General features: G+C 40.0%; 5 protein-coding genes and 1 non-coding gene across 9 annotated transcripts; all 6 read right to left on the bottom strand.

Moving 5' to 3' along the window:
- Nucleotides 1–2,951: 2,951 nt before the first annotated feature.
- Nucleotides 2,952–6,409, bottom strand: LOC114740807 (protein WVD2-like 4). Its single transcript, XM_028929045.1, is given in 10 exon segments — nt 2,952–3,426; nt 3,429–3,555; nt 3,648–3,755; nt 3,832–3,903; nt 3,982–4,060; nt 4,146–4,226; nt 4,362–4,420; nt 4,520–4,825; nt 4,938–5,220; nt 6,074–6,409. Coding segments are annotated over 9 exon segments (1,278 nt in total). The 5' UTR covers nt 5,175–5,220; nt 6,074–6,409; the 3' UTR covers nt 2,952–3,217.
- A 3,989-nt stretch (nt 6,410–10,398) lies between these two features.
- Nucleotides 10,399–12,816, bottom strand: LOC114740808 (calcium-dependent protein kinase 1-like). 2 transcript variants are annotated; one of them, XM_028929048.1, is made up of 7 exons: nt 12,260–12,816; nt 11,970–12,113; nt 11,716–11,868; nt 11,400–11,515; nt 11,135–11,306; nt 10,786–11,006; nt 10,399–10,690 (listed from the first exon to the last, which is right to left on the bottom strand). In XM_028929048.1, the coding sequence occupies exons 1-7, from the start codon at nt 12,567–12,569 to the stop codon at nt 10,604–10,606; spliced, it is 1,203 nt and encodes a 400-aa protein (XP_028784881.1). In that variant the 5' UTR covers nt 12,570–12,816; the 3' UTR covers nt 10,399–10,603. The 2 variants fall into 2 exon arrangements, with proteins under 2 accessions (XP_028784881.1, XP_028784880.1); XM_028929047.1 differs by having other exon boundaries at nt 10,786–11,027; nt 11,093–11,306.
- A 1,541-nt stretch (nt 12,817–14,357) lies between these two features.
- On the bottom strand, nt 14,358–15,816 carry LOC114740810 (uncharacterized). Its single transcript, XM_028929051.1, has 2 exons — nt 15,515–15,816; nt 14,358–14,826 (listed from the first exon to the last, which is right to left on the bottom strand). The coding sequence occupies exons 1-2, from the start codon at nt 15,724–15,726 to the stop codon at nt 14,478–14,480; spliced, it is 561 nt and encodes a 186-aa protein (XP_028784884.1). The 5' UTR covers nt 15,727–15,816; the 3' UTR covers nt 14,358–14,477.
- A 175-nt stretch (nt 15,817–15,991) lies between these two features.
- On the bottom strand, nt 15,992–16,064 carry TRNAR-UCU (transfer RNA arginine (anticodon UCU)). Its single transcript has one exon. It is a non-coding gene; the product is annotated as a tRNA-Arg (tRNA).
- A 544-nt stretch (nt 16,065–16,608) lies between these two features.
- LOC114740809 (iron-sulfur cluster co-chaperone protein HscB homolog) lies at nt 16,609–19,814 on the bottom strand. 2 transcript variants are annotated; one of them, XM_028929050.1, is made up of 7 exons: nt 19,384–19,814; nt 18,760–18,856; nt 18,562–18,651; nt 18,134–18,199; nt 17,519–17,587; nt 17,225–17,367; nt 16,609–17,054 (listed from the first exon to the last, which is right to left on the bottom strand). In XM_028929050.1, exons 1-6 carry the CDS (start codon nt 19,731–19,733, stop codon nt 17,230–17,232), a joined length of 810 nt encoding a protein of 269 aa, XP_028784883.1. In that variant the 5' UTR covers nt 19,734–19,814; the 3' UTR covers nt 16,609–17,054; nt 17,225–17,229. The 2 variants fall into 2 exon arrangements, with proteins under 2 accessions (XP_028784883.1, XP_028784882.1); XM_028929049.1 differs by having other exon boundaries at nt 16,609–17,367.
- Nucleotides 19,815–26,120: 6,306 nt separating this feature from the next.
- LOC114740811 (dihydroneopterin aldolase 1-like) lies at nt 26,121–27,662 on the bottom strand. Of its 2 annotated transcripts, none has more exons than XM_028929053.1 (3): nt 27,602–27,662; nt 27,016–27,217; nt 26,121–26,569 (listed from the first exon to the last, which is right to left on the bottom strand). In XM_028929053.1, the coding sequence occupies exons 2-3, from the start codon at nt 27,210–27,212 to the stop codon at nt 26,368–26,370; spliced, it is 399 nt and encodes a 132-aa protein (XP_028784886.1). In that variant the 5' UTR covers nt 27,213–27,217; nt 27,602–27,662; the 3' UTR covers nt 26,121–26,367. The 2 variants fall into 2 exon arrangements, with proteins under 2 accessions (XP_028784886.1, XP_028784885.1); XM_028929052.1 differs by lacking the exon at nt 27,602–27,662 and adding an exon at nt 27,301–27,593.
- Nucleotides 27,663–27,802: the final 140 nt, after the last annotated feature.

Consider the following 27,802-nt stretch of genomic DNA (forward strand, 5'->3'; position numbering starts at 1 on the left):
TGTCTCTATGGGCAAGAGGCCGCGTAGCCAGTGGTTTTGCTAGGCTGGGCCTGCCAGTGTCGGTTAGTATTTGATGGTACTCCCCAAAATCTTCCTGCATAATGCATATTTATTCATTATCCTTTATTTCCCGACAAACTGTCCCCACCTTCACGTGCTTTTTCTCTCGGAAACAAAAGGAAAATGTGTTCACAAAATGGAGTTAATTAATAATAATTACTAACCCATCTCTGGATTTTTTCCATGGTTAATTTAAGTGTTTTTTTTTTCTTTTTATGGGTAAACAATTCCTAATTTACTAAGTGGGAAAAAGGCTTCCCACGACTGCTGGCACTTATGCTTTGTTCGGTACAAGGAAGTGTTCCTAAAAAGGGTGGAAGTGAGTTTTAATTTTAAAACATGTTTGGTAGATGGGTGGAAATGGAATATAATTTTTAGTTAAAAATACTAAAATACCCTCTAACTGGGGAAAAAAAAAACACTCATTCTCTCTTGCTGAAAGAAAGCCTATGAATGCTATGATGAAATATCAAAAAATCCAAAACAGAACCACACTTGGGGTCCTGCAACGACCGAATCCGGATTAGTCTGAGCCCTTAAAGTCCTAGTGTTAGGGGTTGGCCTAAGATACCGGATGAAGAAATTCAAAAAAAAAAGAAAACTAAAACAAAAGAATTTATATTGAAGGATTAAATTAGGATAAAAATGTTTTTCAAAGGATTGAATGATATAAGACCTTATATTTAAATATGAAACTAAAATTGAAATATAATAAAAATAATATCATCTATCAATGTATCTGCATAAAATATAAAAGAAGCTGCATCATTTATAAGTTAAAAATATCGCAACTTGTGTTAAATTCTACAGAGCAATGGATGAGACAAAGGGCAAAAATCACAAGGCTTCAGATTGAAGTGATGGCTAATGATTCTCCCACTCAAGGTTCATTCCTGCTTTTAATGAATGTTCAAATCTCTACCACTTCGTTACATTCCCGGGGGATGGTGGGGGGGGGGGGAGAAAATTTTAATGAGCTTGACTGAAAAAGTGGAGTTTTAAAGTTTTAATAAAAAGAAGATATAAGATAAAAGAGTAATAAAAATTAATTAAAAATTTTTAACCGCATTCTTTTTTTAAAGTAAGCCAACTAAAATTTTTTTCTCCCCTCTCCTTTCCTTCATTTTTCTCTCACCAAATAGAAGTTTAATGTTTTACCAAAAATTTCAATGTAAATGATTCTTCGCGAGTCCATTGTTACAGGCCAATTCGCTCTTACGGACTAATCACTCAACATTTCTTATAGGCCCAAACAGAAAAATCAACATGAGCTGCACTCAATCGAGCAATGTCAGAAGGCCAACGTACTCGGTCTCTTTTTAGGTTAACCAATGCTGTATGAAGATCAGAATTTTCCCGTTAAAAAAAAGGTATGAAGATCAGAATCATAAGCGGTCCAAATGTATAATTCTTGATGCATCATCAGTTTTCTGTGGATATGGCTTTTGATTTTATTATCTTTTCGGGGAACCCGGACAAAAATCACGGGTTTTTCTTAAAATGTTTTTTTTTTTTACTAAGCACATGTATTCTCCGACAATGTTGTTTTAAGACATTACTAAACACTAAATGTGAACCTTTTTTCAACAGGAATTCAAAAGTTTTTTCTATTAGACCCTGACTCTGGTTGAAATTATAGCATGTGGAGGAGAGCTCCAGATACAGACACAAAATAAGCGAAGTGCAAAACGGGCCCATCCAGCATGACAACTATTGCTGTCAAAGGCCCAAGCATGTCCCTTTGTAAACTTGAAAGCTCTGTTTCTTGCATTTATTTTCCGCAGAAAAAGGAACACTTAGATATTACAAATGAAAAATAGCCGCCACAGACCAGCAGAGATTAGATCTAATAGAAGGGGTTAGTTCCTCGTGACAAACTAAGATTCGAATCTCTAGTGGTAAAGGTACTCACATTTAGTGTTTGACAGTATCTCGAATAGGATTGTCTCCAATAAAATAATATCTATACAAGCAAAAAAAAAAAAAAACCGCCACAGCCCACACGCATTTATATAGTGCGGGTTCATAGCGTCGTCCTCATCGACCGGCCAATATGTCTCGAACTGGGAGGGTTCAGCTTTATACTCCGTATTATTATTTTATGATTTTACGCACACTGGAACAGAAAATTTTCAGATTTGTATTATGTTCTCTCTCAGAGCTAATGGCTCTAAATATAAGTGATACTGGGAAAAAAGTAATTAATAACCCATTAAGGTTTATAACAAAAACTATCTATATCTTATAGAAGGTGTCGCATATATATTCGATTCTAAATTTCTAGGTCAAAAGATCGGACATCAATTTTTTTTTTTTTAGTGAAACTGGGGCATCAATTTTGATACTTAAATTGCGACGTTCCTCGCTTCCCCATCCCTATAGGCATATCTTGAGATGGAGAGGAAAATCTTGATTCATGTTTTATGTGATATATTCCTCCAATTCTAAATATAAGCCATATTTTATAGTGTAATTTACACTACAAAAAAGATTTTACATTTAAGACGGGAAGGATATTTTTTTTACCTTGATGCCTCATATGGTAGATGATATCGTAAAATGTGATCTATTGCGGGGTAGAAAGAAAGACGAGCGGCCAAATCTAAGGGGCACATGGCTGTTTGTGCATTGTTATGAATCGCATCTTATGTGCAGTTTGCATTATGTTACGAGGTTCTAAAATTTTCCGCGCAAGGAGTAACTTTAAAAGTCAATCCCACCTTAACTAGCCATGTATTTGTACGAAATTAAAAATAAATTATATTATTTGCGACTTAAATAATACTTTTTGTTATAATTTTTTTTCTATATTTAATTGATTGATCAGGATTTTTTTTAAGAAGCAAACATATAAAGAAATTGAGTTGCTCACTCAAATTAAAAGCCAGAGATAAAAAGGGAATTTAAGAAGATGGATTAAGCAGGAATTTGTAATAGAACACACCAGAGGTCAACAGATCAAAGCGAGAGACAAATATATATATATATATATATATATATATATATATATGCAAAGCAGATTCAGGACGAGGCAATCTTTATATCTACAATGATGATAATGAAATAAAATAATCGGAAAAGAACACAGAATCCTAAGTGTGTGTGTAAAATATACGTTCGGCATACGAATCTACACTCCAACAGTAACCTCATACCGTTAATTCTCTGGCGTGGTCGCTGTGATCTGTGCACTGGTTGGGGCGATATTTTCCTCTGATTCAACGGCTTCTCGGCATTCCCCATTGCCATTTTGGCTGATTTTCGCATTACTCCTACTGCTTGCAGATCCCTGAGGCTGCGTCTTAGCTTTGATCTTCCTGTTTGGTTTCCTGGGATTAACATCGTTATCAACCTTTATCTTGGCCTGGTTGGCTCATTCTGCTGGTGTTTCACCCGTGGGCTGGAACAAGATTTTTCATCTGGGTTATTGTGATTAGTCACCCCAGAAGTTTTGTGCCGTCCCAGCTTTGGAGATCTTGCTCGGGTCGTTGGAATCTAAAGCACCAAATGATGTCACAAAGAATGTTACATTTAATGGAAGTGAGAAATAAAGGTGGCGATAGCAGAATAAGAAATAGAATGGTTACCTTCTTGAGTTCGACTTTTGGAGGGGGTTCCTTGTAGAAACTTGGCATTGGAGTGGCTTTGAAAGTCATGGTCTTCCTTAGCTGCTTGATCTCCGCCTCCTGGTTTTCCTGCAACACATCCCGTTTAATAAAAACCAAAAGCACTCACGACAGAAAATCTTGCGAAACCTCCTCGTGTTGGTACCTTTGATTTCGCTTGCAAGTCGGTTTTCTCTGCTTCTTGCGCCTGGATTTTCTCTTCCAACTTGGAAAAAAACTGGCCAACCAAAGAGATTTAGTAGGCGGAATTTTGAAATAACAACTGTTAGAAAGAGTGCAAGGCTGCAGCAATAACCTCCTTTCGCTTTTCAGCTCGTTCTTCCAGCCTGAAGGAAAATCCAACCCCATTGCTTTTCCGTCCAGGAGTAGCACTTCTGATAGCGTAAATACAGAAGAAAATTGTCAACAATTCTAGCCATAAAAACCCGACAAAGAAAGACAAGTTATTATAAATCATACGAAGTTGTTGAGTTAGTATCATCCTCCTCTTTATTTGGCTTTGCAGTTGTTTTTGCTGCGTTTGAATTCTGACCCACGATGCTGCCACAATGTCAAAGAGTCAGTATAATATATTCTGGCATACAGGCATGGGCCACACTTCTGAAGCTGCAGCGACTTGTAGGAAAGACAAATTTTAATGAAAATTATAAACTGGAAGATTGAGGTGTGGCTTACAGGGATGTCTCAGAGGTATGGCTTTTAGCTACCGCATTCACCTCAGTAGTCCTTCCAAACTGTTACACAACACAGATCTCAGATACAAGGACGCCAAAGCAAAGAAGCTATGAAGCTACACAAACAGAAAGCACCGAGTAAAAAAACACAGAATTTACCACAGAGCGTTTAAAGCTGGGCTTGGATGTCAAAGAAGCTCTCCTGCTAACACTTTCAGTCTCTGTCTTTACTTCCTTTGAGCTCGATTCAGGGGTTGTAGATTTGATTGATGGACGAACAGAAGCCTCAGCTCTAATCTCATTATCTTCAACGCTTTTCTTCACGGCTGCCCCACTAGTTGTTTTGGTTGGGAATGACAGGCTCTGAGACTGGGTTGGCCTTTGTTTTTGAGGCATCGAAGTCGAGCCTTTCAAATTGGGTTTGTCTCTTGCAGATTTGCTGTTCTTTGAAGCAACACCAGTTTCCTAAGCATAGCAATTGGGAATTAGCAAACTTTCCCACATCATGCGATGTAATTGTGAATAATCATTACAGAAGTAGACGCGGACAACAATTCTGATTCGTTATATGTGGTACCTTGGTAGCACGTTTTGAGGTTTTACTTGCAGAAGAAGTTAGAGGGGCTTCGCCTGCAACTCCAGCAGCTACAGATTTGGAGCCTTCAGCTTCAACTGTGGGCTTAGCCGCTTCATTTTGGCTCTGTCCTTCGGTACCATTACAATCCTTGTTCTCTTCATTGTTTAGATTCTCATCCCTTGTTTCCTCAATGACACGCTTCTCTTCCTCCACAGCAACCCCGTTTTCAGACTCCATTCCGTTCCAAAAACTCAGGGAAGATAGAATGTTGGGGCACGATCAGCTGGCAAAAGAGCAGACACATATATGAGCACATCTACTAGTGATGCGGATCAAGGGACATAAACAAAAAATTATGAGAACTAGACAATAAATGGCTACCAGACAAAGAGTTATAGTCCAGAGAACGAAGACCTAGGCTCATGAACACAAGAACCAAACGATATTATTGCAGTGTCTCACAATTGGGAACTCTTCCATGTGCTAATAATATCTGTATCTTTTTAATGAAATGGCTTTCTGAATATTTCACAAGTTGTTAAGAAAATGAAAAACATTCAAAGGAACAGAGTTCTCTGCTTCGCCATAAATGGCATACTCTGCAGAACGTTTTATCGAATCCTAATGTTACCAGGTCAGAACACAGTGTTGAAGATTTGAATTACAATGTAGACCGTCTATGAGTGAACCTTTTCAAGACTCATTCTTTACACAATTTCTTATTCTCATTGATTATCCTCATCATTCTAGCGTCCACCAGATGATCGTGATCTTTTGAAATGAAAATATTCAAAGAAGAAGACATTGGGAATGGATATAATATATTATGAACGACACCTACATGTATTTCGTTCTGTTCACTACTTCCTGTTTCAGTCCTCAGATTGCCATGAGGCAGCCATTCAGTAAGAAAACAAACACGAAGAAGAATGAATCCTGCGAACTTTTCAAAAGCTTAACGCAGAACCAGACGAGACTAGCAGGATTCTTGAAGGAAAGAAACACACAGAATCTAATAATAGCATGTCAGCAGAATCCAAATCAGGGTAACAGAAAAACAGATTACATCTGGAAAACGAACAATATTGTCTGGGATAACAAATAAACTCCTGAAAATCATTAATGATTTATCATACCTCAGAAACTGGGGTTCTTGAATATATAGTCTCGAATCTTGATTTATTAATAAGTATCAGGAGGGAATGGAGATCGAGGCGTGAGTTGAGAAATTCAAAGACCGAATTATGGGGTAAGGTTGGAAGTACGGAGAGGGGAGTTGATGAAAGTGGCGATGGATTAGAAGCACTGGGTGGGATGTCTTTTAAGCGGTAATCGAATGGGATAGAAAGACGAAGATGAAAGGAGGAGTTGGTGAAACTGAAGTTTTCGTTGGAGATATGGAGAAGACAGATTCGTGGGAAGAAAGCTCCAAGTGAGACGAACTTTCAATGAACTGGAATAGATAGATTAATAGGAACTTCCCACAATGACTTTTTTGCCACTTGTAACTCTAACCGTCAACGTAAGCAGTTATTATTATATTTTCCAGGGCCAAAAAAAAAAAAAACACACACACACACACACACACACACAGAAGAATTTAGAAACAGTCTGGGTTCCTCTTTTCTTTTTTTTCTTGTTTAACTGTCACCCCAAGCGCTTTGAGGAGGCAGGATCAAAAGGGTGACATTTACCCTGTTGCTGTGTCCAGTGATTGGTGAGGAATGATGATTAATGGGGCCTAATTACGGGTCAGACATTTCATTTAGGAAATTCATAAATCAATTATTATCATTCATGATCGGAAAAGTTGCAAGTGATCAATCATTGCGTTGTTATGATTTGGTGTTAATGAAACGGAGTTAGGGGGGGTGGGATTTCTGGTGCGGACGAAAGGTGACGAGAAGAGAAGAATATTTATATCTGGAGAGCAAAAAGATTGAAGAAGAGACGTTTGTCCACAAGTACTGAATTATTTTTGGCTGGACATGTACCCTCTGATCAAAGCCAAATCACCATACTTTTCTCTCCGCTTTATCATGCGCTCAAATCCAAATTTGGAAATGCAGCCTTATATTCACCGACTCCAGCATTAAACTAAATACAAAATGGCATGTTCTGTTATGAAGCCGAAGCATTTGAATAGAGTTAAAGGGAAGGGAGGGGGACAAAATGGTAAAAGGATGAGGGGAAGGAGCAATGATTGAAGGAGGAACAAGAGGCGCTGTGGGAGAACATGGGAATGTAAGGAGGGAGGGAGGGCAAGGGGGCTTGGAGTGGGGAGAGGGGAGTGTCTCAGGAGGGGTGACGTGGCGCCACCCAACAACATGATTGGTCGCACGTTAGGCCAACCCTGAGACGAGCCCCACCAACGGAACGTGAGCTGTCAGAACGTGCGATGATCGGACGGTTGTGAGGATCGGGAACAAAATCGGGGCCGTGCATACGAGAGCCCCCGTTGCGAACAGAAATATCATATTCAGCGATAGAGGACACGAGAGAGAGAGAGAGAGAGAGAGTTTAATCTGCTTTTTGGATGCGTTTCGGCGTTGGGATCTTGTGTGGAGTGGCGCTTCATTCAGCGTCACGCATTATTCTGTCATACTCGCAGCGCCTTGGTCTCGTAATTTGCACGCGCCAGCCATGCGGCGTGCCTCAACCCGGATAAGAATGACCGCCCTTCTTCCTCGGATCCCTTTCAATGTCATTCTCCCGACATCACATATGCCCACTCTATTCCTTCCCCTGTTACATTAATATAAAAGTTGGACCCCATCCCCCGCAAATAACATAATAAATATCATGCTAATTTGGTAGTACATCTGTTCATTTGTTAATGCATCTGATGTTCTGCTGACTTGCTCCTCTAATTAATTACAATCCAACAAATTTCGGAGATTATTTTCTTCCAAAAGTTCCACCTTTGATTTTAAATAGAAAAGCTAATTTGTAGTCACATTGTATCATAAATTAGTTTTTATACTTAGAATGGGAGGTAATATTAAAAACAAAAAAACAAAATACAGCTTATCTTAAGTAAGTGTCACCTATACATATGACATCACAAGATTGCATAAGAAAGATTGAGAAATTTATCATGAACGTGTAGAAGCCAATACAATTGTGTCTACAGGCCAGCACAGCAAGCTACCTTGAATACTCGTTTGAAGGTTACAACTTGTTATGTCTACAGACAGGCTACGAGGTTGCATCTTCAAAGGTAATATTCTTTGAGGGGGGTCGAATCATTTTAATTTTTAAAGAGGACAGCATCAAATCACCTAAAACATAAATAAATGAATAAATTAAATAACAAGGCATACGTGATGTGCGCATGGTGTCATATGTAAATGTGTGTGTGTGGCCTGCAATATTTTAAGGTAGGTGAGTGTATCGTGCATGCTACATCTGATTAAGATAGAAATAGAGATAGAGAGAGAGACGAATGGATGAAGGATGAAGGGTGAAGGATTATAATTAAGAAGGAAGATGATTGGAGGGGAGGAGACTAATTAAGGATGATAATCTCAAAAGGGTGAAGAATTAAGTTACAAGTAATTAATGTCAAAAGTGACAGCATTAATATGTCTACTCCAAACATCAAGTTACGGCTGTGCCGTGATTTTCGTAGCTTCATCCATTCTTCAACGTCGCCTCACATGCTAGCTAAACCCCCGGTCCCCCCCCCCCGGGGCCTTTAATTTTCATTTCCCCCCACAATGCCCTCACCTTACAGTTCAACAAGAGGTTATAGATATTATGATGCTTGCTTAAGAACGCCTTGCCAATCACAGTGCATTTTTGTCAACTTAATTATCATTTATCCATTCTTCTTATGAAAAATAATGTATCGTGACTCTAAGTGACTCTAATCGCGGTTCAACAAAGAAAGAAAGAAATTACTCTTTTTTTTTAAAAAAAAAATCCATGATTATTCTAATATTTTTTTGGGATCATGTACGCCAATTTAATTATCTTCTTTTTACCAACGGGAGTTGGGTCTAACGGAACAGGCTAGTCCCTCACAACGTGACGAATCAATGTTTAATTCCCTTGCTGAGAGAAGTGTTTACATTTAGTACTCGATAGTGTCTTGAAACCGTTTAACCCAGAATAAAGTACTGCGTTACTGTGGTGAAAGAAGAGGGGAAAAGTAAATATGAAGGATAAATTAATTAATTTACAGCAAAACCTCCTTCCATGCCCTTTCAAAAAGAATCTCCGTTCTTTCAAAGTGACTGATGATTATCGCAACCTTTGAGAAGTATTCTTCGATGCAACTGTTGGGGCATCCAGTCTTACTTACAACGATTAACTAACTAATTAGGTAAATTAACCTCGATCTTTCTCAATAATTTTGCAACTTTCAACTATAGCATCGTTGTTGGAGTCTTCGGGTTGTCGGCCAGAAGCTGGGATTTGACTAGCTGACGCATGAATCCCACCAAATCCTTTAAATCTCCCTCAACATAAACTTTGATTAAGCCCTAATCAATGCTACATAAACAGCATTAATTATCCCACTCCTAATCTTAACTTCATTAACCAGACCGCCGAACCCCCTTGACAAGGGACCCAACTCATCCGCCTCATCACAAAAGTGTATTTGCATTATCTCTTCAGTTTCATGAGACTAATTCCTCTGCATTGTCATCGTGTGTATATATATGTGTGCGTGTGTTTTCAATATCTATCCAAACCTCTATACATTCCCATTTAGAAAAGAGGTTAAAGACAGAATAATAAAAAGGGGAAAACATTTATATATTTAAGAAAATCGTAAAGTAGAAGGCAGGGGGATGGAAGAAATCTAGAGAGTGACAAAAACAGAGAAGCGTATGGATATACACACATGGAATTAGATATGCCAAATCGAAGACACTGACCGGGCAGTGCTTTTTGCCACGCATCACCTTCCCACGGCTTCACAGAATAATTAAAAGAATGTCAAAACAAGACTGCAAGACAGAATGTAGTTTTTCCCCACCTAAAGTAGATGGTGCATGCAGCCAATAATTCACCACCATGAGTAATGCGCACAAATAATAAACTTAACCAAAATAGTGAAAGGTTGTGTAAAGGTACCCAATTACTTATTACAAAAGAAATGGATTGTTTGGGAATGATGGGAATTAAATGAGGTTGGTCAGGTAACTAGTTTAAAAAGTTATGAATGTGTGGGTATTAAGTTTGAAGATGGATGCCTATAATAGTTTCATGTTGAACATAATTAAATGTTTAATTATGTGTGGAAATGGGTGGGTATTAAGTAGAGGGTGCACTGTAAGTCGGTGGTCCAAGGTTTCTCCGGCAATAATGGACATAGGGATGTGTTCTGATGATAGGGAAGCTATTCTAAACCTTTGAACCCTGGCAAACAAGCATATGACAGATACTACTCAGAAACCTCTCTCGTCGTCAAGTCATAGCCCTCATCCTGCTGTATGAATATGCATGCACTTGCACTTCTCTGCATTAAATTTCTAGCTCTAATGCGATTCCAGGTAATCAAAACCTACAGTAAAAGAGCTATCTTTCCCTTCCATAATTTACATTCAAGGGCAAACCCCATGAAAGGAGAAGAAGAAAAAGAAGAGAATCATCCACTGTATGTCTTAGCAGACTGATGACAATGCCTCTCTCTACCTGCAACGCTAATACTATTCTTATTTCCGCCTTATGCCCTTCTTTACCATATCTGCATTGTCTATCTGCATCATTGCCACAAATTCATTGTAGTCTATTCGGCCATCCTGAAACCGTAAAAGTAAGAGACAGGTGAGTTTCATTGCAATGAACTATTGGAGTATGAGGGTTATATAATTTGTGAATATGTGGTTACACTCACATTATCTTGATCAGCCTCACGCATGATCTCCTCCCAGCGAACATTCTCCAGACCAATTTCTTCACAAACTTGTTGAAGCTCGTCTTGGGTGATGTAGCCACTTCCGTCTTTGTCAAAATAACGGAAGGCAGCGACTAAGTTGTCTTCTTTCTCAGCTTTGTTGAGATTCAAGGTTGCTGCTATGAATTCTGCGTAGTCTATTGTGCCACTATTGTCAACGTCTGCCTGTAATATTATTTGACAACACAGGAATTTATAATGGTCATTCCTAGTTATACAGGGATTGTTACATTAATGTGCTGCTAGAGATATGGTGTTTTTTGTTTCAAGGCAAGATTTTTCCAGTTACTTACCGCTTGCATTAGATTGTGAATCTCAGATTCATCGATGTTAGCTCCGAAGGCTTTCAATCCAGCCTTGAGTTCTTCAAAAGTAATTTGACCACTATTGTCTGTATCTATCATTTTAAACATTTCTTTCAACCCTGCAATTTCTTCCTCGGATAGGTTCTGGGCAATAATCTGCGGCCACCCAACAATAATGAGCCACATTCACACTCTGTTTACAGAACAATATCACCTGAGTTGTATGATTCAATTTCAAAAATAACTTACTCTAAGAGCCATTTTTTTGAGCTTGTTCATTGCAGAAAACTGCTTCAGGCGAGTCAGAACTGCAGGGTCAAGAGGCTTATCAGGAGCTGCTCCATCAACTCGAATCCAAGGATGACCTGGATCAAATCACAGCATTGTTATTTACTATAAGATTGTACCATTTCTGTAGTTTTGTTTGAAATTATGATGATTCTGAGAATTCAATGGTTAATCGTTTTTTTGTTTTTTTGGCAAGTAATATTCATTATCTCCAGAAGGTCATGTCTATCATGTAAATTATAAACAAAATCATGAGAAACTGAGTACAGAAACTTACAGAGAACTTCGTGGGCTGTTAATCTCTTGCTAGGATCTCTATCGAGCATCTTCCTGACCAAGTCCTTTGCACTCTCAGAAATCTTAGGCCAGGGATCTGACTTGAAATCAAGTTCACCGTGCAATACTTCGCTAAATATCTCTTTCTCCGTTTCTGCAAATTACAATTTTTGAGAATCAAATTGACAAATTCAAATGATAACAAATAAAAAAGATTGGATCATCATGCGCTGGACATGTTACATGACGTCTTACCAGCCCAAAACGGAGGCACCCCACTTAACAGAATGAATATGATTACACCAGCACTCCACACATCAGCTTCTGGACCATAACGCTTCTTTAGGACTTCTGGTGCAACGTAGTATGGGCTACCCACCACGTCATTAAATATATCCCCTGCATTAACCAAACATTCACACCAATGTCACTAGCAGAATCAATGATGCCGAAAGAGGATTCATTGTTCAAGCTCACTTTTTCCTCATTAAGCAGCAAACATTCAGCGAGAAATGTTAAGTGAAAGAGGAGACTCAGGAGCAAACCTGGTTTGAAGAAAGCAGACAAGCCAAAATCGATAGCCTTAAGGGGAGAATCCTCCTGATCATTAGTGAAGAGAAAATTTTCGGGCTTAAGATCGCGATGCATTACTCCCAGTGAGTGACAAGCTTCAATGACACCAACTACAGTCCTGGCTATTTGAGCTGCTTTTCTCTCAGTGTAATGCCCTCTCTGTACAATCCTGTCAAACAACTCACCACCTGCACATAGCTCCATCACAACATGAACAGCCAGGGCATCCTCATAAGCTCCTTTTATGGATATCACATCAGGACAGCCTGCCAAGTGATGCATTATCCGAATCTCCCTCCTCACATCCTCCACATCTTCCTCTGTTACCAATTTCCTCTTGGCTATTGACTTGCAAGCATACCCTTTCCCTGTGTCCTTCTCCACACAATGAAATGTAGTCCCAAATTGCCCATTCCCAAGCTTCCTTCCCAAAGTGTAGAACTCCTTCAGATTTCCTGTTTTTGTTTGCAACACAGACTCTGCTTTAAGCCCTACCGCTGCTTGCCTCTTCACATTGTAGGGCTTCTTTTGTTCAGCAGAACCTGCTTTCTTTGTTGTTCTTGAAGTTGACGCTTCTGCTACCCTCCTATCCTCTACCTGCCTTCCGGGTTCTGAAGATTTTTTAGTCTCTGGGACATGGTCTTTTTTGGTGCCATCCTCAAGTACTGATTTTGGTCCCTCCTTTTCCATTCTAGCTACCACTGGAGGCTTGTCGGCGACAGTGTTTGAGGAATTTGGCTCGTTATTACTTGGTGCTGCATTCGCATTTGCTTCGCGTTTATGGCAAAGTATACAATTTGTGAATTGAGTACAACACCCAGCTGAATTCGAAACCTCGGGAACTTCTTTATTCTTTGAAGTTCTCGATCCAAAACAGACACAGTTGTTTCCCATGTCACGCTACTCACCTCTTATGTGTTTCAAATCATGTTTCCTGCACATTTTGATGTTTCCGGTGAATAATCGAACATTACAAGGCGAATATTTCGTGGGCCAGGGAAACACGGGAAGGTGATCCCCCAAATGCCCAATCTATTCGGGTTATGACTCCGCCAAAACACGCACAAATGCAGGATTTGAAGGTTTAAAGGAAGAAACTTTCCGATGATTAGAGCTGAATGTTACTATAACGAAATGAAGGAGGGGATAAGGAAGATGAAACCCAAGGGAAAAACGAAAAAGCAAACTGACAGGAGAAATCTTGGGAAATCTCTGGATTTTAGGAACGAACAACTCTACAATCCTTAATCTTTCTCTCGCGAAGCATACAGGCACGAATTAGGTGAGAAAATGAAGGATTGAAACGATAGATGGCGAAAGAACCAAGGCATAGGGTGTTACCGGTATTTCTGTTACAAAGCTGAGTCAAAAATCCGAGAGGAAACGCGTATCACATCGAGGCATGAACTAATCGGATGGCTTGGAAAGATTGGCCTGCCTTATTGGACGGTCCAGATTTTTATGGAACTTTCAAGTGTTCTGGCAGGCCGCACGGCCGCAGGGGGCTCCGCTGGTAATTCAATTTCTTATTTATTTTTATTATTAATAATATTAATCTATAAATAATAAAGATCACAACAAAATACATAATTGCCATTTGACAAGGTGTTAACAGTACTACCAGGGTATATGATTAAAATATAACTGACTTTAACAACCATAACTATTTGAGAAAACACTGGAATTTCGATCGTTAACACACATATATGCAAGAATCTATGACATGCAAGTCCAGGACGGCCCTTAGTCGTGTTGCTTCACCAACAAAAATATGCCCACGCCCAAATTGTTGGATGAACCAACCCCCCATTGTTGGCACAAGTTCCAAGGGCATGCATTTTCGCCAAATTTTTAAGAACATCATTTTAATCGCTCAATTTAAACTTGAGTTTACTACTGAACATTGTTGGTTTGTTCGTTATCGCAAATGATCGATTTTCTTTTTATTCATTACCAACGGTTACCTTCAAGGTTGTGGTATAAGTAATAGGTTGAGTTAAACAAAGGGAAGAATGAGAGATGACATGCAATCGAATTGAGGGCAAGTCCAGAGAGTTTTACAGTTTTTGGTGATCTTAAAAGTCATCGTCAAGATTCGTAGTATTCATGATGACTTACTTTGTTGATATCCGAATATCCATTCAGTGGTTAATAATAGTTCAAGATACAATGATCATTAAGCAGCTCAATTTAAACATCCTTAGCCAATGCTGATAAGTCAGCATCGATGGCTCCATTTTGATCCTCATTTGGCTTCGCGGAGGCTTCTCGCTCTTGCTTTCCCGAGGGCTCATCAAATATGCGCTGAGCTTTTGCAAGAACGTCAACGAAGCCATTCTTCATTTCTTCAGCTGCATCAAAGAATCGAGACAGACCATCGATGACGTTCTTTTCCATGGCTTCCAAATCACCTCGTAGCCCAGGGAAGTCAAACACTCCAGCATCTGGTGAACCAAGCTTTGAGGGCCTTCTTTGAAGAACCTCCTCTGTAACGTCATCTTCAGTATACTCTTTGTTGGATTCCACCACTTCAACAGGCCTGAAACATGGGAAATCCATAATTAAGCAATCATATAATACACCAAAGGAACAAGAATGAGAGAGGAGGAATGGAAAATGAAGTATAGGGTAGGAGTTCGGGGCTTTCAGTAAGACACCACGTCAGTTGCCTCTAAAATCTTGATTTCCTTGTTCTAACTGGGCATAGGCCTCTAAGTGCATTTGTGAACAAATAACCAGAGTTTTGCTATGATTCTGTGACAGAAAATCATGAAATCAGTAAAGAGAAGCTATACCCACCCCGTATCGCAAGGAAACCCCCCCCCCCCTCAAAAAAAAAAAAAAACTAAGAGTGCAACCGTTAGTGCCAGATCCTCCTTCACAAGAATTTTCCTTCTGCCAGGTCCTCCAAACAACTAGACTTTAAACTTGATTCACCAAGGGTTCACAGTAATATGGATGCACAACCAGAGCTGATAAATTGCTAAGTAACGAGTACAAAATAAAAGGGCATAAGCTACTAAGAAAGAAAAACTGAAGAAACAAAACCCACAGTAGGACACAGGAAAGCAGGGGAATAATGTTGAGTGTAAAATCTGAAGTCTGAATCAATGTTTCGGCCAAAAAATCCAAATCAACGGACAATAAAAGAGGAATCCATTTACCTAGATAAATAAAAAGGAGGATATCCAAAAAACGAAATGGAGGAAGTCGGTAAAAATACTAACTTTCCGATACAATCCCTGAAAATCTCTTGGGATTTCTCGCATTTCCTGAGAAACTTGCCAGGCTCAACCTCCTCCGTTCTGCACCGCGATTTCATGACCTTCCGGGTAGAGCATGGTCCCCAGGAGTGAGCGTCAGAGCTCCCGACTTCGCGATTTTCACGAGATGATGCAGGCTGCTGATCGTCGTCGTCCTCCCTCCAAACCCATCCCATAGCTGGCTCGCAAAAAGGATCACCGCCCCTGTGAGGTTAAAAGCGGTGCGTTTCGTTGATGCCGTTATATATAGGCTGTACTTTACCCCCCCCCTCCCTCCCCGGGTCGGCTATAGGCGGCACTTTCCTTTCTCGGCAAGTCCAACCAAGGGTCCATATAACATAATCCCATATCAATGTAGTACTTCTAAAATTATTTCTTGTGATTAAAAAAAAAAAAAAAACACTGAAGTCATCCAATTTTTTAGATTTAAAATGGGAAATGCACGCCTAGTGGGACTCGAACCCACAATCGTCTGATTAGAAGTCAGACGCCTTATCCATTAGGCCATAGGCGCTGCTTGGGAACTGCGACGGAGATTATTTTTCTTATCAATACAAATCGCGCTTTCTTGACGCCCAACAACAACACGACTATTAGCGGAAAAAAGAGATGCCTTGAGCATAGACATGAAATGAAGGAAGTAAAAGTGCTCCTGCTTCCCTCCTCTTTATATACGGATGTAGGTATAATAGATGGTGCATGAGTGATTGTGGCCTCAGGAAAAGCTATATAAAATTTTAAGAAATTTACCAAAATTTTTTTTGAGAAACAGGACGGTCAAGCCGTCAAGTCATAAACCAGCACTTGCTATGCCATCAATTTTCGAACCGTATTTTATAGGTTAAACAGGGAAGGCAAGCCAGATTTAGCCTGTGTTGTATTGCAGCAAAAGTCAGGATTAAAATTTACAAGTTTCTTCTCTGATAGGGTGCTCTGGGTACACTTCTTCTTCTTGTTTTTTTTTTACCTGACTCTTGGTACACTTCTGAAACTTGACATCCCCATAGTAATCATTCACCAAAATGATGCTCCCGGAAGGGGGGGGGGAGGCATTGAGAAAACATCAATCAACACGAGCGTGGATTGTAGTCGATTTAATAGTTGTGCGTGTAAACCCAAATTGCATTACACAAGCTCCCCAAAGCTAGGGAAGTATAATGATGTCATGGCAAAAAAAAAAAAGAACTCTCAATCATCAGCAGCATTAAGGTACCATGTCACAAATTGGACGACTCACGTTCAAATTCCTCAGACAGGTCCATCAGGTGCCACAAAAGGAATGTCCCAATCCTCCAGGTCTGCACTAGAATGATTTAAAAATCACACAAGCAAAAACCAAAAAGGGGCCCCTTGTATCGCGTTCACGACGTAATAAACTACAGAGAGAAAAGGTGGGAGCTGTGTACTGACTGCACTTCCTGTTGCTCAATAAGAGTGGAAGTAGAAAGCTCAGACATGGCACCCCTCCAGAACTACCACCACTGTCGTCTCATGCCACCAACTTCTATAATAAAGGAACGAGTAATTGTTTGCTTTTATCCTCCATTCTCCTCTCATGCTCACCTCAATTAGCGACAAATGTTAGCAATGAAATGGAATACAAATGGAAACCACTTCGCTCTTATTTCCTGAATTTGACCTTCTAACAAGTGTAAATCACTTTTGACCTAGAGCCTATATCAAAGTTTCTTTGCTACTTCGTCAGTTACACGCTCATAGTATGTCATTCTTTGAATCGATGATTTAGCTTCTTCAAAGTTACGGCTTTGAAATGCATCAGCAAAGACATTAGACCAGTGCTTCAACTTTTCCTGCATCTGCATGAAATGAAAGGTTTGACATCATGGTGATGCAAAGCAGTAATAGCAAATAATAATAATCCATGTATAAGCAATAACAAAATGGAAGATTATGGAAGCAATCTTTTCAGTGGATTTCTGACTGGCAAATTAGAGCAATAATAGTTACCTCAGAGCGAATGTGATTTAAAGCCTCAGAGTCAGCAGCGTCTTCAACTGCTTCCCTGATTTCCAAAATCTGCAGTAAAATTTAACAAAATGATAGATAATAGGCTCTTTTTCTCATCTCTGGCCAAACATATAGACAACAGACAGAAAATCAGGTCGTCCTATGGTCAAAAAGGGCACATATGAATAGGAGATAGAACATAATAATTTTTATCAAGAAAATCCAGTGTTACTGTTAAAAATCTGAAAAGGAAGCCTGATTACTCAAGAGAAGGAAGAAAAAGGCTAGGGGGCATGAAGAGAAAAGGAAGAAAAAATTTTCCCAGCACCCAAACAACCCAACTTTTGAATTCCTCTCCACTACTGCCACTTTCATCATGATTCCACATATAAATTGTTGGAGCATATATTCAATAAATGAAATCCATGGATTAATCCAGCATTCCAAAAACTTCACTTATCCCATCATGTTTTCAATCAATTAATTATTTGAATAGATAAATACAATATTTGTTCCCATTTTGGAGTTGTTTTCAAATGCAGTAACTAGTCATCCATATCTATAAAAGAAGCTTAAAAAAACACAATAAATGCATATCACAGGCTATTTAAGTACCTCAGCTAGTAGTTCAGGGTCTGAAACAGTCTGTTCATCATCAACTTCTATTCCCTCAAGCTTCAACTGGAAAACATTGGCACAACATTACTTAATAACATGACGGAAGGAAGAGCCGAACAATCAAAGCCAAAAGTTTTGGTGGATGACTCATTCATGACATTCGTATCATAGACTTCATCGCATAAAATTTACACTTTTACAAAGAAAGAAGTTCTAAGATACCCACAGCAGATTCATGAACATCTACCATCAGGTATAGAATATTCTTTCTTTCTTTTTTTGGGTACATAGATATAGAATGTTCTTCACAAATATATTATTATCATTGACCCACTTCTTTTTAGCACTTTCAAGTCATAGAGAGACTTCTACCACTGCAATGAAGAATGACCATTTTAGTGACATAAGGATGAAAATATGCTTACCAAGTAAATTGCTCTTGACAAAGGTCTAGTAAGTGTCCGATATGCATCAATCACCTTGGCAGATTGTTCAGCAGCAAAATCTCTTTCTTTCTAGGCATAAAGTTAAGGGGAAGAAAAAAGAGAAATGTATTCAGTTTGCCCATCTCGTTAAAATTAGATTTGTAAATAACAAGAAGAAAGGAAATCCGTTAGACCAACCTCAGATTTTGAATGCACTAAATCCGGGTGTATTTTCTTTTGCCAGTTTTTGTACTCGCCTTCCAAGTTCTTAACCTCAATATCATAGTTCTTCTCCCTGTTGCAGATTGGGAAAAAGAAAATTCACTCGCGGATTTCCCACATTATCTAGCAAAATTATCAGGCAATAAATTTTCCCTCTTTATTGTAAGATCTGAAAGGATGTTATGAGCAGGAACCAAATTATGCATCATTTTAAGGGAAAAAAATGATCCATTAACTACGTACAGGACTCAGAAGATTGCAATAACCTACAATTTTCTCTTGTACACGAAGAAAAGTAGCACGAACGAATATACATGGCAATACCATTAAAAATAAAAAGTTAAACTATCTTACGCAGTGAAAAAAGGACAGCAATCTCCCCATAATTATTGCTTCTCGTCACTTCTCAAAATTATCAACGGAAATAGAAATCTCCTTTGTTGATATGTTTACTAACTCAGCAACCAGCCTAGATGCAAAAATTTTATTCCACATTTCTTTTCGTACCCTTGATAAATGAATACTAGCAATAGAAAAGAAAGAATGTTGAACTATGTCAACAAATTTACTATCCAGAATCACAAAAGCCCAGGAACTTACAGTCCGAATATGTCAAAATAGTCTATGGATTTATCCACGGGCTGAATGCTCCTACAAGACTGGCAAACCAAAAACGGTGCTGATTCGGGGATAGCATGACAGTTCCAGCACCTACTTTCGATTTTCTGGGAAGATGCCGAGCAAACACTTCTGATAGAAACCCTAACATTTCCAAAATAGCGCGAGGGTTCGTGTAAAAGGCGATCATATGGTGTAATCGAAGGTGCTGGCGATAAGAGAGAAGTGGAGCATTTAAATTGAGAAGAGTTGAAGGGGAAATCAGGGGGAATCGAAGTTAGGCGTTTTCTCATGAAAATAGAAAGTGGCGTGAAGAGATTCTTCTTCGACATCGTAGAAGAACACAGAAGCTGGCAGTAGCAATTTCGCTTGGCCAGGCAGGTAGTGCCGCGGCAATTTCCCGCTTCAGGGGCCAGGCCCGTTTAAAAGACAGACTATTTTACCGGAAAGGCAAGGTAGAGAAAGGAAGGGAATCGAGGAGAAAATATGAGGTCAAAAAGGATTTTTTTTTTTGAAAAAAAAAATTTAAAATATAAAATATAGAACATCATATGAGAAATTTTCAGATCACCCACGTCTCAGCAACAAATATAAATCAAAATTTAAGAAATACTGAAATAGAGAAGTCTTCCACCGGCAACCACCATAGGGAAAATATTCGACGAAATTTCAAATTGTCTGATTTCTTTTTTTTGTTGACCTGATCACTTTGTTATATTTAAGAACAAAATGATAATCGTATTTTTTGTATAAAAAGGACAAGAAGTAGTAGAAAATGAATGAATGTTGCGCATGACTCATTCTCTTCCCTTCACATTGGCTCGTCGGTGATATTTGCATCTTCTTTTTGGCAGATCAACGTCGTTGGATTATCGCGCTGCGTAAGTGGCCTAAGTGCATTCTTTCAAGACAAAAATTAAAATTTTTCCCGCAAAAATATTGTTATTTAATCAGCAAACTCTTGGCTTTTGGCAGGATAACCTCGAATTAATGCAAGAGAGGGACATTTGATACAAGAATGAAACGTGCCTAGACCTCTACAAACATATACCCAGTGAAATACATGGCTGCCCACATGACTTGTAGACGAAAGATCATATCATCTCACATTCCAAGATTATACCCGCACGTTTGACGACCTTCTTCCTCCATTACAGAGTAGTTTCAGGAGGGGAATAACTAGAGTATGCTTTTTGATACATGTCGTTATGTTATATACTGATATCCTTGCTGTCATTATTTCGATTCTGTTATTATCTTGCGAAAAGGGTATTCCGGTAACTCTTGGGAAGTTAGTTATAGGAGAGAGAATTGGGTCATGATGTGTAATGGGGAAATGGGTATATACTGTACCTCTGCCATTTTTCATGCTCTGTTGAATATACTACGTGAATTCTCTCTTATTGCTATCAAGGGTATCAGAGCCTAATCTCCGGCCTATGGCTCCGAAGACTCGGTCCTCTGGTCGCTTAGGCGAACTCGAACACCATATCGAGCTACAGCAAGCCTCCATCGACTCTGTTAACCAGACCATTGCTACCTTGACTCATCGGCTAGACCAACACGGCCAATCTATTGCCTCATTGCAGGCGACGTCGAACAAATTTGATGATTACTTTAAGGAGCTTATTGCTAAGGTTTCGGCCATCTCCCCAGAGCAGAACCGTCGTCCACCGGTGGGGTCTCCTGACGAGGGATCGTCGTCTATTTCACCGCCACATATGCCAACCTTCGGCTCTTTTTCCGATAATACACCATCACCGTCCTCATACCACATTCCTACCAAGCACACCCGGGTGGAGTTTCCTCGTTTTGACGGATCGGATTTTCGGGGCTGGTCCTATCGGTGCAAGCAATTCTTTGAAGTCGACGCCACACCCCCAGAGCAACGCATCCGGTTGCTCAGCATCCACCTGGAGGGTCACGCTCTGAAATGGCACCAGACCTTCATGCGCCATCGTTCCTTTGCTGACTTGACTTGGACGGAGTATTTCCGCCACATGGAGCAGAAATTCGCTGATGTTCATGAAGAGAGCCCCACTATTGCCCTCAAGATGCTTCAGCAAGCTTCGGGTTCTGTTAGTGACTATGAAAAAAAATTCGATGAGCTCCTTTCGGAGGTCGACATTCCGGAGGAAGTAGAGATTAGCTTGTTTATCGGGGGATTGTGCACGGACATTCAGAAATTTGTGCTCAATTTCAATCAGTCATCCCTGTCGCGCACAATGCACTGTGCCCGAATGTAGGAAGCTACCATCACAGCGCTGCACGACCATGCTCCTGCCAGTACATTCGGTCGTCGAGTGAATTCTTCTTCTCCCCGTCTGATGCTTGACTCCTATGGGTCAAAGTCCCTTACTCCAATGGGCTCACAGTCAGGCCCATCAAGTGCTATCTCCGGGCTGGTCCACCACAAGGCAACCGAATCCATACCGTCACCTAAGCCATCTTCCTACTCGGGTTCAGCTTCCTCCCCGTCGCAATCATCGGCTTCGAAACCTTCACGCCAGCTCTCTAAAAAAGAGATGGACGACCGCCGGGGAAAAGGGCTCTGTTATTGGTGTTCAGAAAAATACACGCCCACGCATCGTTGCAAGGATTCGCACCTCTTCATGCTTGTGGTTGATGATGATGAAGATCACTTTGAGGATGCGCTGGAAGTTGTTCCACCAGAGGAAGGCACTATCAACGCAATTGAGGGGAACGAGGCAGCATCTACTCTGAAGTTAGTAGGACGGATAAAGAACCAGACGGTGATTATTTTAATCGATACGGGCAGCACACACAATGTGTTGGATGCTTCCACAGCTCGGCGTCTCTAGTTGAAAGCCCAAGAGCGTTCCCCTGTACGACTCACAGTGGCTGATATGAGGTAGGTAATAGTCTCTAAACATTGTCCTAATCTTTCATGGGGCATGGGTACTGCTGTATTCTCGGCTGATTTCTTGGTTATGAAAGTGGGGGGATATGATATGATACTGGGCACTCAGTGGTTGCGTACAATCGGTAAATTCTCTATGGATATGAAATTAAAAACATTTGAATTCATGTTCAACGGTACCGAAGTCGAGCTCTATGGTATTGGCCATAAAGAGTTGGGTCGGATGGAGGAAATTTCCTCTTCCCGGGATCTATTGATTGCTGCCCTTGCTTTCCTTATCCAGACCGTTTCTAACTTACATGTTGGTCTGTCTCATTCTCATCTGAGTCCTGATCAACAGCATGCACTAAAGTCAGTATTGGAAGATTTCCAAGATGTTTTTGCCGAGCCTAAGAGCTTACCTCCTTCTCGCAAGTTTGACCACTCTATCTCTCTTCAGGATGATAGGCCCATCACTTGCAGACCCTATCGATATGGTCCAGCTCAGAAAAATGAAATTGAGAAACAGGTACAAGATATGGTGTCTAACGGTATCATTAGAGAGAGTTCTAGCTCCTTTGCAGCTCCCGTGGTACTTGTCCAGAAAAAAGAGGGAACCTGGAGGTTTTGTGTTGATTATAGAAGGCTGAATGAAGCAACCATTAAAAATAAATTTCCTATCCCGGTCATAGAAGAACTTTTAGATGAATTGACTGGTGCCACGTTCTTCTCTAAACTGGACTTACGAGCTAGATATCACCAAATTCGTATGAAGGAGGATGATATTCCAAAGACCGCTTTTCGAACACATAAAGGCCTCTATGAGTTTTTAGTCATGCCATTCGGGTTGACTAATGCGCCAACTACTTTCCAAGCACTCATGAACTCAGTTTTTAAGGCCTATTTGAGGAAATTTATTTTGGTATTTTTTGACGATATTCTGATATACAGTCAGGATTGGCAGACCCATTTGCAGCATTTAAAAACCACATTATCTACTCTACGGCAGCATCATCTCTTTGCTAAGGCATCCAAGTGCATTTTTGCTGCTACTCAAGTTGACTATCTTGGCCACATTATTTCAGCTCGGGGAGTACAAGCTAATCCAGGGAAGTTAGAGGCAATTGCATCATGGCCTACTCCTACTTCTATCCATGAGTTGAGGGGGTTCCTTGGCCTCACCGTGTATTATAGAAGATTTATTAAACATTACGGGACTATTAGTAGACCCTTAACTGATCTGTTACAAAAGGATGTCCCATTTTCTTGGACTGCAGCTGCTACTTATGCTTTCCTTTTGCTGAAACAATTAATGTTGTCTCCCCCCGTCCTTGCATTACCTAATTTTAATGATACCTTTGTAGTTGAGACTGATGCTTCTGGAACAGGGTTAGGGGCAGTGTTATCTCAGAATGGGCATCCTATTGCCTTTGCTAGTAAAACTTTGCCCTCTAGGAAGCGACCACTTTCAGCATATGAGCGGGAGTTACTAGCAATCATTTTTGCTGTTAAACAGTGGCGTTCCTATTTATGTGGGAAGAAGTTTATCATCAAAACGGATCACCTACCCTTGAAACATTTACTTGAACAGTGTGACTTGAGCCAGGATCAATTTAAATGGCTGCACAAATTATGGGGTCTGCACTATGAGATTGTCTATAGGAAAGGAAGTGATAATACCGTGGCAGATGCTCTCTCCCGCCGAGCTGCAGGTTCTTGCGTGGCCCTTACTGCCCCTATCTCCCCTCTTTATGATAAAGTGAGAGACTCATGGTTGGTTGATGATCAGTTGCAGCAGCTGGTTAGGGACTTGGAAGCTGACCCTCTTTCTCATTCTAAATATTCCTAGCAGAATAATCTGCTTAAACGGAACGGGAAGCTTGTTGTTGGTGCAGACCGTGGCCTTAGAGGTGAGCTTCTTCAGCATTTCCATGCTGATGGCATTGGGGGACACTCTGGTATACACTCTACTTTTAAACGCCTCTCTTCTTTCTTCTACTGGAAAGGCATGGAAAAGGATGTTAGAAATTTTGTAAGAGACTGTACTGTGTGCCAGAGGTTTAAACCAGAATTAGTGGCTTCTCCGGGGCTTATTCAGCCTTTACCCATCCCTGAGCATGTGTGGACCGAGTTGTCTATGGATTTTATTGGTGGTCTTCCTCCATCTTATTCTAAAACTACCATATTAGTGGTGGTTGATCGACTATCTAAATCTGCTCATTTTATGCCCTTAAAACACCCTTATACAGCAGTAGAAGTGGCTCAAGTCTTCCTTGATAATGTGGTTAAGCTGCACGGTTTCCCTAAGTCCATTGTGACTGATAGAGATCCTATCTTTTGTGGCAAGTTTTGGAAGGAACTTTTCTGACTTTATGGGGTCGATTTGCATTATTCCTCAGCTTATCATCCTTAATCAGATGGCCAAACCGAGGTCCTGAATCGATGCTTAGAATGTTACCATCGTTGTATGACTAGCTATTTCCCTAAACAATGGGTTAAGTGGTTGTCTCTAACTGAGCTGTGGTATAACACAACTTATCATTCAGCCATTGGCATGTCTCCTTTTGAAGCTGTGTATGGCACTCCTCCCCCGATACACTTACCTTACATAGCAGGGGATTCTCCTAATGATTTGGTTGATCGCTCTTGCCTTGCCCGCGAGCTAGTATTACAGATTTTGAAGCAGCATCTGGTTAAAGCTCAGAACAGGATGGTGCAGCAAGCCAACAAACATAGGACTGAACGTTCTTTTGAGGTTGGAACCTTGGTTTACCTCAAGCTGCATCCTTTTCGGCGGAATTTGATTAATAATTCTTCCTTACACAAGCTTGCTGCCAAGTATTTTGGACCCTTCAAAATTACTAAGAAAATTGGAGCTGTAGCCTATGAGCTAGATTTACCACCTAACACTCGGATCCATCCAGTCTTTCATGTGTCTCTCCTCAAAAGACACATGGGAGCTGATCAGCAGGTCACTTCTTCACTGCCTCCTATTGATGAGCATGGGCAGTTCATGTTAGAACCGGAGGAAATTTTGGGGCACCGAATAATTAAACGTCACAATCTGCCCATTACTCAGGTCTTGGTCCGCTGGAAGTTTGCTCAAGCTGAGGATGCTACTTGGGAAGATCTATCCGCACTTCACCAGCAATTTCCACAGTTCAACATTGCTGCTATTCATACCAATCCCATCCTTGTGGGCAAGGATGCTTTTTGAGGGGAGAGTATTGATACATGTCGTTATGTTATATACTGATATACTGATATCCTTGCTGTCATTATTTCGATTCTGTTATTATCTTGCAAAAAGGGTATTCCGGTAACTCTTGGGAAGTTAGTTATAGGAGAGAGAATTGGGTCATGATGTTTAATGGGGAAATGGGTATATACTGTACCTCTGCCATTTTTCATGCTCTGTTGAATATACCACGTGAATTCTCTCTTATTGCTATCACTTTTGTTCTTCCAACAATTGTGTAGATGAATCGTGAGATCCCAATTTCAAACTATATGAATCAATCAATCAGCTGGTGATTTTTTGGTACATGATATATAAAGCCAGAATATTCCTGGCACGACAGGCTGTATGACGATGAAACACTTAATGAAAAAGCTTCGTTCAGTATGATTGAGGAATTTCTGGCCAGTTCATCCACAGTGAAGATTCTTTGCTTTGTTTAAACTTTCACGAAGCACTATCGTAGCAAAGCTATTTTATACAACGTAACCTCACCATGTTAAAAGCTAGAACAATGACGTGTTTACTTTCTATCTTAGGAGGTGTTTGGTTTCTCCCAAAACTATGATTATTTTTAAAACTATTTTTAAAACTATGATTTAGTTGATGCCAAGAAGAGTGGGCAACAATAAAACAAAATGACATAAGTATCTCAGTTCAGAACAGCCAAAGCAACAAATGCAGTTGACAAAGCCTTCAAGGCCATACATTATTAAGGTAAGGGAAAATATTAGCAGTTCAAACTTGGGTCACATGATTATAGCAATGAGGTAAAATGAAATGAGAGAAGACGGACAAGAGTAGAAAATAAAGTGTTGCATCAAGCAGAAGACCCAAAGATACAGAACCTCAGAGAGTATTTGACGTCTTAGTTTAGCGTATCGCTTCTACTTCTAAGGATCTCAACACCTAAGTAATCAACAGGGCCCTGAACTGCCACATGGGGCTTCCCAACTTTCACACAAACAGCAGATATCTGAGGTATCTTTGTCAGAGTAATGGTTGCAATTTGCTCAGCTGCTGATTCCAAAAGATTGCGAGGTGGCCCTTCAATAACTTCTTTTGCTATACTGCGCCATCATATTATTCTTGTTAAGAGCATTTACATAATATTAATTACATAGTTGCTTAAGGGATTAAAACCCTATTCTGGTCCTCAAAATGATAGTGAGTGAAGCATATAGAGCAGCCAAAACAGAAAAGCTTGAATGGTGGATTTAATTAAAATGATAGTGAGGTATGTCCGCAAAGTTCCTTCTTCAGAGAAATAAATCCTAGAAACTAAATACTCATTTCATGCATACCATTCAATAAATTATCATGCAAATTTTGATAACTTTACTTAGAGGAATTACGCTATTCAAGAGCATCATGAATAGTTTATACATCCTAACATATTTTAAATCAATTTCCACAGACAGCAGATTAATCTATGAAAATCATCCCCGCTAGTACTGGAACCAGATGGGTCAATCTTGTGAAAGACATAAAGGAAGAGTTTAAACTTATTGCTCACCGATAAATATCTGTGTAACTAACTGTATCTGACAAATTATCAGATTTACCCGCTGCTCTGAGATCCATCCAAGCATCCACATCCACCAAAAATTTCTGACCCAGCTTCCTTTCTTCTTCTTTAACCCCATGAAAACCATGGAATATTAATCCCCTCAGTATGAGTTTGTCTCCCTTCACCTGTGTATTGCCTTCCATTATTGCTGACATGAAAATACAAAATATTAGCAGAAGTTTTGAGGATAGATGCTAACAAAGATTATACTGTTAGAAATAATGTGCGTACATAATTCACTTAGGCACATGTGTATAATAGTCATTTCATAATCTCTTATGTCCTTGTTTGTAATTCTGTCTCCTAGAGTAGCATCCCTTGCATGTATAAATTACATCGAACATCAAGTGATACGCATGTAAAAGCATCAACCAAAAGGATTCACTATCTCAAAATCTCATTTGATTATAACATTTCCACAGAGAGGGAGAGAAACCAAGAGCTAAGTTCCGATCTTCAACAGCAAAGTTTCAAGTTTCATTCTCGACGAAAATCAAGAGAAATCGAGGGGGAGCCATCCATCTTCAATTACCAAAAGTAAAGTTCCTTGTTTCAACAGAACTTGAGGCCAGTAAGCTCAACTTTATACAGAAATCCGAAACGAAATCTGGAAAACAGGATTAAAAAGGGGGCAGAAAAAGAAAAGAAAAGAAAAGCAAGGCGATGAGGAAATACATAAGAGAACCCGGGTGTGGGTGGTCTAACGAAGCTCTGCTGGTGTCTACTACTGTTG

The sequence above is a fragment of the Neltuma alba genome, unplaced genomic scaffold (assembly GCF_004799145.2).
Source record: "Neltuma alba isolate B1F8T4 unplaced genomic scaffold, ASM479914v2 tig00003187_pilon, whole genome shotgun sequence".
In the NCBI taxonomy this organism is placed as follows: domain Eukaryota; kingdom Viridiplantae; phylum Streptophyta; class Magnoliopsida; order Fabales; family Fabaceae; genus Neltuma; species Neltuma alba.

Coding starts and splice junctions, on each gene's coding strand:
- LOC114740808 (XM_028929047.1), bottom strand. CDS start 12,569: ATGCATCACTTGGCAGGCTGTCCTGATGTGATATCCATAAAAGGAGCT. Junction 12,114..12,259: donor GTCTGCTTTCTTCAAACCAG/GTTTGCTCCTGA, acceptor TGGTTAATGCAG/GGGATATATTTAATGACGTG. Junction 10,691..10,785: donor GTGAGGCTGATCAAGATAAT/GTGAGTGTAACC, acceptor TTACGGTTTCAG/GATGGCCGAATAGACTACAA.
- LOC114740810 (XM_028929051.1), bottom strand. CDS start 15,726: ATGGGATGGGTTTGGAGGGAGGACGACGACGATCAGCAGCCTGCATCA. Junction 14,827..15,514: donor TTCAGGGATTGTATCGGAAA/GTTAGTATTTTT, acceptor CCCATGTTTCAG/GCCTGTTGAAGTGGTGGAAT.
- LOC114740809 (XM_028929050.1), bottom strand. CDS start 19,733: ATGTCGAAGAAGAATCTCTTCACGCCACTTTCTATTTTCATGAGAAAA. Junction 18,857..19,383: donor TATTTTGACATATTCGGACT/GTAAGTTCCTGG, acceptor AATCTGCAACAG/GGAGAAGAACTATGATATTG. Junction 18,200..18,561: donor TGTCAAGAGCAATTTACTTG/GTAAGCATATTT, acceptor AATGTTTTCCAG/TTGAAGCTTGAGGGAATAGA.
- LOC114740811 (XM_028929052.1), bottom strand. CDS start 27,334: ATGACTATTATACACATGTGCCTAAGTGAATTAT. Junction 27,218..27,300: donor CATGTGCCTAAGTGAATTAT/GTACGCACATTA, acceptor TTTTCATGTCAG/CAATAATGGAAGGCAATACA. Junction 26,570..27,015: donor AGTTACACAGATATTTATCG/GTGAGCAATAAG, acceptor ATGATGGCGCAG/TATAGCAAAAGAAGTTATTG.